The 10,853-nt window shown below is 36.4% G+C and overlaps 2 protein-coding genes across 2 annotated transcripts in view; one reads left to right on the top strand and one right to left on the bottom strand.

Moving 5' to 3' along the window:
- gtf2e1 (general transcription factor IIE, polypeptide 1, alpha) overlaps positions 1–8,168 on the bottom strand; it is a 10,847-nt gene extending 2,679 nt beyond the window's left edge. Inside the window, exons 1-5 of the mRNA XM_014016471.1 lie at positions 8,001–8,168; positions 5,510–5,806; positions 5,264–5,421; positions 1,201–1,396; positions 703–941 (exon numbers count right to left, since the gene is read on the bottom strand). Coding sequence (XP_013871925.1) covers positions 703–941; positions 1,201–1,396; positions 5,264–5,421; positions 5,510–5,799 — 883 coding nt within the window. The 5' untranslated portion in view covers positions 5,800–5,806; positions 8,001–8,168. The remainder of the gene's footprint in view (positions 1–702; positions 942–1,200; positions 1,397–5,263; positions 5,422–5,509; positions 5,807–8,000) is intronic.
- A 117-nt stretch (positions 8,169–8,285) lies between these two features.
- rabl3 (RAB, member of RAS oncogene family-like 3) overlaps positions 8,286–10,853 on the top strand; it is a gene marked incomplete in the record, with an annotated part of 4,562 nt that continues 1,994 nt past the window's right edge. The window contains 5 exon segments of the mRNA XM_014016474.1: positions 8,286–8,369; positions 9,929–10,020; positions 10,285–10,414; positions 10,486–10,600; positions 10,704–10,853. Coding sequence (XP_013871928.1) covers positions 8,324–8,369; positions 9,929–10,020; positions 10,285–10,414; positions 10,486–10,600; positions 10,704–10,853 — 533 coding nt within the window.

Genomic DNA, 10,853 nt, shown 5'->3' with positions numbered 1-10,853 from the left:
TTCAAAAAGGTGCAACACAAAGTAGGACTAAAATATATTCAACTCAGCTGGCCTARAAACGATCAAATTAAACAACAAATGACAAAACACTCAACTGCTCAAACTACACAAACCTACTGTATCAAGCCCTAACCCCTGACCTGAGGGAGGGAGGAGGAATTTCTGTTATAKCAGGTAAATTAATAAAATGTATTTTTTTTTAATTTATAAAAAAGGTATGCCACTGAAACAATTATTTGAATTGGGAAGGAAATGTATAGCAAGAAAGGGTAAYGCTTTCTTTTACGGTACCCTTATTACCATGTAATTACAAGKTAATAAAAATGGTAATTAAATTTAATTACTACCTTATTACCAAGTAAATACGTGGTAATTAGGGTACAAAAGAAAAACTACTGCTTWCCTTTATTGGGTAACTACAATCAAATTACTATTCAATWGTAACTCAACACTATATTTATAACCAAAAGAATGCAACTAAATGTTGGGGTTAGTGGTTAATTGCAATAAAATATAACTTTAAAACTGTCCAAATTACCTACTACTTATTTAGGTGTTACATAGTGAATTGTAATACATTACCAGGTAAGTGCTACATTACTGCAGACAATTAGTTACATAGTAAAATTGTACCTTAATTACCACATAATTACATGGTAATAAGGGTAAAAGAAAGCGTTACCCAAGAAAGTTATTACTTACGGTTATTGAGGTTATCAGGCTCGCTGTAAGCACCCTGYACCGTACTCTGGGTCAACCACACAGGCTGTTCCTTAGGTGCCTTGCTCTCATTGGCCTGTTTATGTTGCTCATCCTGCTCCTCCATGCTGATAACCACATTCTGAGTGTACAAATCAGCGTAGGCTGATCCCTTGTTAGACCAGGCTTCACGATGTGGTCCGCTCGCAGCATTWGCTCCAGAGGCTGCAGCACGTTCACGACTGGAGGAGAGAGAAAACAAAAAAAATATCCCATTTAAAGCTATTATATAAACAGCTATAAAAAAAACATCTAATCCATTTAGGATTACAACTCTATTACATTGTGGCCTGAGCTGTTATAAAACAGCTTCTTACACTAATGCTGCTTATAAAGTGATGCTAATTTCATTCCTGAGCGCAGTTCATGATGTGACCCGAAAGATGCTTTCTGTCTGAGGTGAYGAGTGTTGCATAGCTGGGAGACTTGAAAGGAACTGACCTCTGTTTGAGAGCAGGGATCTCTGTAGGCTCAGGCTCCAGCAGGTCATGAGACAAGTTAATGTCTTCGGTCTCGCGCAGGAGAACGTAGATGGGCTCGATTTGCTCGTTAAACCGCGCCACCAGTGTCCTGGCATCGGGACACACGGACGCATCTTCTTCCACCTCTGTCTGGCAGAACGTGCAGTGAAAAGTACCTGCGGGGAAAGAAATAAGAGTTATTGAAAGCTCAAAATGAAGTATATTTGCTGCAAAATAATTGTAAAAAAGGTACTTCTCTACAAAGTATACTAGCAAATGCTAGCATATTAACAATAAATTGGATTTTAAATTATATTTTACCTGTTCAAACTACCTTACTTGTCTTAATTTTATCTTTTAATTGTTTTGGTCTGTTTTGTGATTTTTATCTCTTGCTTCGTTTTTATCTTGTTTTCTGTGATTTTATCCTTGTTTTTTTTTTGTGAATTCACCTTGTTATTTGTGATTTTATCTCCTGTTCAGCGCTTTGTTTGAAGGCACTTTACAAATAAAGTTGTTGTTGTTGTTATTATTATTATTATGCAACTTTTATGCATGAAAATGTGTATGTTATTATTTTTGTGCGGAGCTGCGAGTTAGCATTTTTCAGAGAAAATTGCTCACTGCAGGTAAATATTTGTTTAGGAATTATCCTATTAATGCACAATAAAAGTTACTAAATTTGACTTTTACTTTTCCCCCAACTGAATTCCTTTCTTATGTGCCAATCATTTTAAAAACACTGGATTATAAATGTGAGGTCAGTACAGGACTGTTTGCACTGTGCAGAACCCTTTGCTTCCAAACAGCAAGGCGAGGACACGTTTGACCATCTGTTTCTCTTCCTGATCTCAGGCTCAATAATGGGAGCTGTTCCAACTTCAGCACACACCTCATGCCTGCTTCATCTCTACACTCAAAGATAATGAGAAAAATAGAGCGAGAAGATGAACATAAACTTCAGCCTGAGGCACACAGTGAGGGGTACAAAAAGCACCCATTGCCAAACGTGAGTGATGCAATCATAAATGATAATTGAGTCAGTCAGTTAATGTTTTTTTAAGTCAAAACAAGCCTTTCCAGTGGTCAGTATTTTGAAGTTTGCATTATTTTAATGTATAAAAAGAAATTGTACAAGAAGAAAAATGATTGAAGAGGAAATTGTGACAAAAAAATGAGGTTTCGGAACAATGATAAAAAAAATAAAAAAATAAATAAAAACCATGTTGCGTTCCAACATTTACGATGCACACTGTGCAAATTCAGAGCTGCAGGGTTCTGGTACTCCTTTGTGCTTCGGATTGACATTGAGCTGGAACACCAGCAGTGTCATTTCCCCATCCTTATGAGATCACACTGAGTGTTGTTAGCCCCACAGAGGCAATCAGAGAATCATACAACCATGTGAGATCAAGGTACTCATTTCTGACAGCTTCTGTCAGGTGGCACCGCAACTGGCCCCTAAGCAGTGCAGAAACTAACGGCAAAATAATTTATTATCCCTACAAATATTCTGTCAGTTAATATATAGGGAAGCTGGAAAGATTCCAACATAACACTATACCTATCGAATATATTGCAATGTTGGAAGTAGCAAACTAAATTATATTTGTAATTTCTACAATAAAACTACAGCATGCATTTAACTCTACACACAAGGCATAGGCAGTGTGCAGCTTGTTTTTCATGCACAAATTAAACTATTTCCTTACTTTTTTCCACTTATACGCCTGTAATAGTGGCATCTATGCAATATGCTTTAAACAGTCTAACAAACTTGCCTTAAATACAAACAATAAAACTGTTTAAATGGTTTTTGCTTGTGGCACAAATACTGCAGAGTGATTGGAGAAAAACCTTCAGGCTGGTAGGAAATATAAGCATGGTGCTTCATAAAAACAGCTCCAGCACAGAAAAATAAATGTATTTATTAAGTGCCTCAAAATGCATGATTCGGAAGACAATGGGTAGTCGTTCAGTTGAATAAACCTTTCCCTTATAGTGTAGAGTATTTAATTTTGCAGTAATCAAGCAGCTTTTGTAAGGCCTTTGACCACTGCACAGAAAAAAGAGAAGTCCTTTTTTATTTAAAAAAACAACATGTGCTCTGTTAAGATATACTCATCAATACAATTAGTCGTAGAGAGAGGTTTTATAAATTCAATTACTTCAGAAAAAATCCATTTAAATCGGATATACTACATTCTCAGACCCTTTTGTGCCAAGAATAGTGACTTCTGTACACTTTGCTTAATGTTTCAGCACTGTTTTCATTTATGTAAGTCTCCTTGAGAATTCTGCTAAAGATGAAAATATTTCGACACTGCCGCTGCTTTCTCAACCCCTACTTCGTTGGTGTGTGTCAGTGGCATGCAGAAATAAAACCCATTAAATGTTGAAAGATAATAATTCCTTTTCACAATTCCTTGAGGTCAAAAAATTCTAAATGACATTCATTTATTTTCACATATTGGGGATTCAAGGAAATGAAAGAGTAGAGCAAGATGTGTGTGAGCAGCAAATCTGAACAGCAAGCAATTGTGTCCTCAAGCTTAGATTTTTATTACTATTTTTACTATTTCTAATCTGTAGGAATGAAACTACATTTTATGTTATACCATTATTTGCTAATAAAATGCATGATGGTCATTTTGAAAAGTAGTAAGAGAGAAATAAGCAAATAAATAGTAAATGGACCGTACATATATCTAGCGCCTTTCTATCCAACCAGGATCCTCAAAGCTCTCTACCTATTTACCCATTCAGTCAGCACCTATGATATCTCTCTACAGAGCTAATCTAGATAGATCATTCTATGGAGACTAATCAGTGCTTAAATCACATTCATACACTGATGGGACACACATCAGAGGCAGTGGAGGTTAAAGCTTGAGTTATACTTTAATATGACGTGAGACAGTGGGTCGGGCATTGCGTCATTTCGGACGTCCTTTTGCTAACAGAGTATAAATGGGGCTGAAGACGCAGAGGGCCATAAATTATCAGAATTTCTTCCACAGCTCATACAAGTTAATAAACAGCAATAATGATGGCAGGATATTGTTTTTTCACTCAAAAATCAGTGTTATGTTGGGTTGAAGAGACTGCAGAGGAAAAACTTTATTTTTTGTTAACGGTGGTGATGACAAAAAAAAGACGTGAACATCAGCTGCAGGCTCACGTTCAATAGAATCAAACCAGCTGCTCTTCTAGTTCTTTTAACAACATGCTTCAGACAAAAAAAATATTTTAAACAAAATACCATGAACGACGGCTGTCACCAGGAGATAGCAGCAAGAAGTTACGCATTTGTTTGTCACTCAGCGTGGGAACAAGACAAGCGACTCGAAGTATAAAMCAGCCTTTAGTGTCTTGCACAAGGAGCAAATAGCGGGGTAATCTCAACTCTAGCCTTAGAGGACTCCCTTAACCACGTACCCACAGCTGCCTCTAAATWAATGTAAAATGGCATGAAAAAAAATGTTATTTAAGTGTCTATCAATAACCTTGTGATTTTTTTTATGCATAATTATAAGACTTTCTCAACAGCATTGAATGCATTTTCTGGATTTTTCCCATATACGGTATGAGCACCCTGGTACAATTTAAATGTGTGCTTTCACTGCCATCTAGAGGCAAACTGATCTGCTTACAAACTAAATAGTCAAACTGCAGTTCGGAGGATGAAAAATAAGTCATAACTAAATGTTTATCAAAACAAGTCATCTCCTGAGCTATGTGCTTGGAATCTCTTCAGAATATAGATATAATTAATACAGCTATCTACATTTCATATAAGATAGTTTTGAATTTAGTGCATTTCACTGTCAAATTTAATTTAAAAAAACTGCTTATTTCCCACCCAATGCAAACATGTTTTCAAATTAGTGAAATTATTTAATGTCATAGTGATCTACTGGGAAAGAAAACGTGAATATTAAAAAAAATGGTAGTGTTTAGTGTAAACATTAACTTTGAGTGCACTGTAACAATTCTGAACCAAATGTGCTACAAGCCAAACATGGTTTGTTTTTCCTGTTTACCAGTCATAGGATCAAAAAGCTGATTAGCCTCCAGGTCAGTGAAGGTGGAGAAGCAGCAGGGGCACCTGAAGGAGGCGCGGCTGGTGGAGTCTCGTTCATCTGTCTCAATGCGCCGTCGCATGTGATCCAGTTTATACTTCACCACATTGACCAACACCCTTAAAAAATAATAAATACAAATTATGCCTTGAAGCCACGAGAACAATTTTAATTTAAAATAAAGAGTTGAAAAACAAACAAACAAACCTGTAGTTAATAAAATAGTAGTTGTGACGCGTTGTCTTGCCATCTGGAGCCGTCTCGACTCTCATGCGGCACTTCACAAACTTGTCTGCTTTCAGAGTGTTGAGCACAGAGCGCAGCTGTTTCCGATCAAACTTGAGCAGCTCCAGCATGTCCTCCTCACGGACGCATGGGTTGCGTATCAGCACATCCAGGGCCAAGGCGTGTTCTACACCGTAAAACCCCCTCACGACCTGCTTGGCCAGCCTCTTCAGCGATGCAGGGACCTCTGTTAGGAGCTCTGGTTCAATCATCTTGGGACTATGGAGAGAAATTAGATTTCTGAAAAAAATCTGGAAATCAATCATCCTGGGTCAAGAAATAAATGAGATGAGAGGCTAGAAGAATATATTTTCATGTAAAATATTGGCTTGAACAAAAGTCAAATCACTTACCACTAACATAAACTTATTCAGAATACTTTTGTGCTTCCCGGTTTCTATGTATTTTAGTCTGTCTCTTGTTATCTGACATTTGTGTAATTTTTTCATCTTGGCTTTGTTATTAGTTTTAGTTTGTTCTAAAAATGTAGACTTTTCTCTTGATATTTCTAGATGTTCAAGCTTAAGCAGGAAAAACAAAACATTAGCGGTATTGTGTAACATTTTATCCCCACATCCTTATGATTTAGTTTAAATTAAAATAGTTTAAAGGGGATAAGGAATTATGATTCAAGAGAAAAGTGAGATAATTTCTTAAGCATTAAATTAGAAGGTTCAGTATTGTGCAAATGTTTTAATCTCCCAGTTTGTTTCATCCAAATCTCTGAAATTAGACGGGATTGTTGAAATTACACGACGAAAAATTGTGTCATTTTGTTTGCAGCGTTGAGTCGACTCTCCTTCGCACGGAGGAATGTCTCTGACAAAAACTGTGGAGATTTAACTGGGACACAGTAGCAGATTTAGAATTTTTCTGCGTAAGGGGCCACAATATTCAGGAACCAAGTATTTGTTCAACATCCTTGCACACATGAAGCTATGCTCAAATATTAATCAATACTAACAAAACATAAATAATGAGGAACGTTATATTTTTGGTATACTCCTGCTGAGTCATCTTTAGGGGTGTACGAAAATATCGATACACTGAAATTTYGCGATATTTCATTTCCCGATACTGTATCAATATTCTAAAGCCCTGTATTGATTTTTAATTAAGKTTTAAAATGTCAACCTTCTTGCCAACCATTCATTTTTATGTTGTAGTTCAGCCTCTGGCCACTAGTTGGCAGCAGTGAGCCAGCCATTTGGCTCCTCTACCTCTTGAGCGCCAGAGAGTACGGTTAGCATTAGCATTGTAAGTAAACATTAGCTTTTCTTTTTTTTTCAGCAAGAAGTTTTTATTTAATAGAATTAAAAAATATCGCAATATATCACAATATATTGCCTTGCTTACAGTATCGCAATATATCGGGATATATCGTATCGTGACCCCTCTGTTATATAWTGTATCGTATCGCGAAATTCTTGCCAATACACAGCCCTAGTCATCTTCAAACTGTGGATTGTGATCTCTTCATCCCTGCAGATCAGAGGTCACTAGTGATGTCACTGATGTTTTGGTTTTTTTTTTCACAGCTGTCACAATATTTCTGTCATTGACTGTTGTTTTCCTTGGCCGGCCTGTTCGATATCTGTTGCTCAGTACACCGGTAGTTTCTTCAGGACATTTTAAACTTTTGTGCTTGCTACGTCCAATGGCTCGGATTGGTTTTCCTTCTCTTTTTTTTTTTCAGCTTCAAAATGTCTTGCTTTTCTCCCATAGACAGCTCTCTGGTCTTCATGTTTATTTATCTCCTCTTTAACTAGAAAAACCTACTTAATGGGTTTAAGGCCAGGTCAAAAAGTAGATTAATCACGCAGAGCTATTGTTTGAATAATCAATCTGAAAGGCAACACTTGGTCAATTAGAAGCACCTGTCAGTCACATGTTCCAAAACAGTGGGTTCAATCAAAGGGTGGTATGTTCTGAGTTGTTTAACACCTCTACATGTAAATACCAAGAGATAAAAGCTGGCATGCAGGACTCGTCTCATGCTCATCTCTTGATTTTAAACCCAAATGTATTTAGTTCACAACAAAAACAAATGGGTTTGACTTGCTGTTCCAATACTTTTGGGGGGGACTGGAACCCACCCCCAGGCAAATTTAAAAAGTCCCAACAAAGTGGTCGGTACCGAGCGACACTGGGGCACAGCCAAGTGTGGGAATGAGCAAGGTGTGTTGTCAAGACAAGGAAACACGAAAGCTAGCTTTTGACAAGCTAGCATTTCTGAAATGTTCTAAACAAATTATGTATTAAAGTTTCATAAACAACAAACCTGCTTTTACGTAACAGTCTTCACACYGAGAAGGCTTTTCAATTTCTAAGCAAGTGCATCGCATGCTGTGTGTGACTGTGTGTGCAACTAAATTTACACAAGTTTTTAAGCACAGACAAACATTAGTCTTACCTGTTACTCTTTCTCTACAGTTATAGTGGAGAAAATAACAAAAAACACGCCTTATGTCATGTCAGACTAATGCTTTTTATCATTTCGTCAAATACAAACAGAGCTGAAACACTAAACAACACCGCACCTCTGAATCTTGAAGCTACTAGCTTAGCTAACGCGCTTAACAAATTATTTTGAGGACTGCGGAAACAATTTGAAACCATAAATTATCATTGGCCACGTTCTGAAAACGTAATGTTACTTTTAGCCAATCAAAGTACATAAAATGATATTCGGGGCGGGCTTTATCATTGTGTTTCCGGTTCACTCTATCATCAAAGATGGCTACGCTTGACCGGGTGAAAATATTAGTTTTAGGAGATTCTGGTAAGTTACGCCTTTTTTCCCCCCACATTTGACACCTGTCAAGTTTTAGAAAAATATTTACCATGGTCACAATTTCTGCTGTTTTAAAACTGTTTGAATTTCTTTTAAGAGGCGGAGACTAATCGTCCTGTGCTGTCTTAGATCTGAAAGCTTAGCCAAATACTAGATTTTTCATTCGTTGTTTACCTCAAAGCAAAAATAAAATAACAATGCTCTAGTCTGCAATTGCTAGACTGGCGTTTGAATTAAATTTAAACAAACTGATTATCATTAAAATAAGCTTGTTTTGTTTGTGCAAATGCCAATAATTTTGTTGCTTGTGTAGTATTGCATCTGAGTGTTTATTTCTTAATCTTAAGACTTATTTGTTTTTGTTACAGTGAGCATTAGCTAGATAGTCATTTGAAAATATGTGCCATGTATTTTTCCCATGTAAACTGGATGTTCTACTAAACAAATTATCACCTTGTGTTTTTAGTAAAACATGTCACCATTCCTTGTACTATTTATCTATTTTTTCTTTCTTGTCTTTTTTAACCAAGAAATCATATGTTGTGATACAATCACATGACTCTGTAAATACAAAAATAAAGAGCATCTCTTGACATTTCCATATCATATCATATCAATGTCAAATTTTTGTCTTAGTTAATACAAGTTGTTATAACCTAGCCATTTTAAACAATGTCAATTTTGTCTTAAATGTGCCATAATTTACAGAATGACACTTAATGACAACAGTCATAAACATTTATGAAGCCTCCTTCATATCAATGACAGGTGTTACGTCATGTTTATGACAGTGTCATGTCAGTCTTATGCACACCCCTTTCAAAGCAACACAGAAACTCACGAAAAAGCTGAACTACCAGACTAACTGTTGAACTCAGGAGGAGATATTAGTTTACATAATTTAGTTTTAACACTGTTTTTGTAGGGCTGTGTATTGGCAAGAATTTGGCGATACGATACATATGACAGAGGGGTCACGATATGATATATCCCGATATATTGCGATACTATAAGCAAGGCGATATATTGCGATTTTTTTTGTCCAAAAATTCTATTAAATAAAAACCTCTTACTGGGGAAAAAGAAAAACCAAAATTCATTGTCTCAGAAAATTCTAATATTACATAGACATACTTTTGATACATTTAGCTGTGTTCTGCTTTGTATGTGTTTTATTTTATTTGTTTCATATTTCATCCATGTTTTCAATTATTAGACTAAATTTGACAATAAATAGTTTGAAAATATATTTTTTGCAGCTTTTAGTTTTTAATATTCATTTACAATATGGTCACCTAACACTTAACAATAGCCTCTACCCCAAGAGGTAGAGGAGCCAAATGGTTGGCTCACTGCTGCCGGCTAGCAGTCAGAGGCTGAACTACAACAAAAAAATGAACGCCTGGCAGGAAAGTTGACATTTTAAAACTTAATAAAAAAAATCAATACAGGGCTTTAGAATATCGATACAGTATCGGGAAATGAAATATTGCGATATTTCAGTGTATCGATATTTTCTTACACCCCTAATTTTTTGTCATTTCCAGGAGTGGGCAAGAGTTCCTTAGTTCATCTGCTATGCCAGAATCAAGTTTTAGGAAATCCCTCTTGGACCGTTGGCTGTTCTGTGGATGTACGGGTAAGCAGGTCCAACAGCATCCATACATCTAAAAAAGATGGAAATTCCAAAATGATTTGGTTTCTTTTTTTATGTGAGCATATATACTAATATGTTAAGCTATTACACTATTACAGAATGTTACCGTGTCCTCCTGTTAGACATGTATTTACAGCTTAGTACCTGCCTATTATATTAGTCAAACCATCCACAGTCTGCCACATGTTACAGATTCATTTAATAGATTATGATGACTGAGATATTGACATATTTATCCAACTACAGATTCACGACTACAAAGAGGGAACCCCTGAGGAGAAAACCTTCTATATTGAACTTTGGGATGTCGGAGGATCTGTTGGCAGCGCCAGCAGTGTCAAAAGCACAAGAGCGGTCTTCTACAATTCTGTTAATGGTAAAATAGATTTTAAATGGCAGCTTATGTATGATACATRGGTTATTAAAAATACTTTGTTGTTTCTCTAGGAATTGTATTGGTCCATGATTTGACAAATAAGAAATCCTCTCAGAACCTCTACCGCTGGTCACTAGAAGCTTTAAATAAGGATTCCTCTCCAACAGGAGTCATTGTCTCAAATGGGTATGTTTTGTTCTTCAGCACAAAATCCCAAACACCTATAGGTGTCGAAATTACGGCTACTGATGAATCGTTGTAATTTTTTGATTTGTGTTTCTTGATGCAGTGACTACGACAGAGAGCAGTTTGTTGAGAACCCAGTGCCTTTGTTGCTGATAGGAACCAAATTTGATCAGATTCCAGAAAACAAACGGAATGAAGTTCTCACTCGGACTGCTTTCCTGTCTGAAGACTTTAATGCAGAGGAGATCAATCT

The sequence above is a fragment of the Austrofundulus limnaeus genome, unplaced genomic scaffold, assembly GCF_001266775.1.
Source record: "Austrofundulus limnaeus strain Quisiro unplaced genomic scaffold, Austrofundulus_limnaeus-1.0 Scaffold146, whole genome shotgun sequence".
Taxonomy (NCBI): Eukaryota; Metazoa; Chordata; class Actinopteri; order Cyprinodontiformes; family Rivulidae; genus Austrofundulus; species Austrofundulus limnaeus.
Note: the sequence above shows the minus strand (reverse complement) of the source record. Positions and strands in the feature narration are given on the sequence as shown.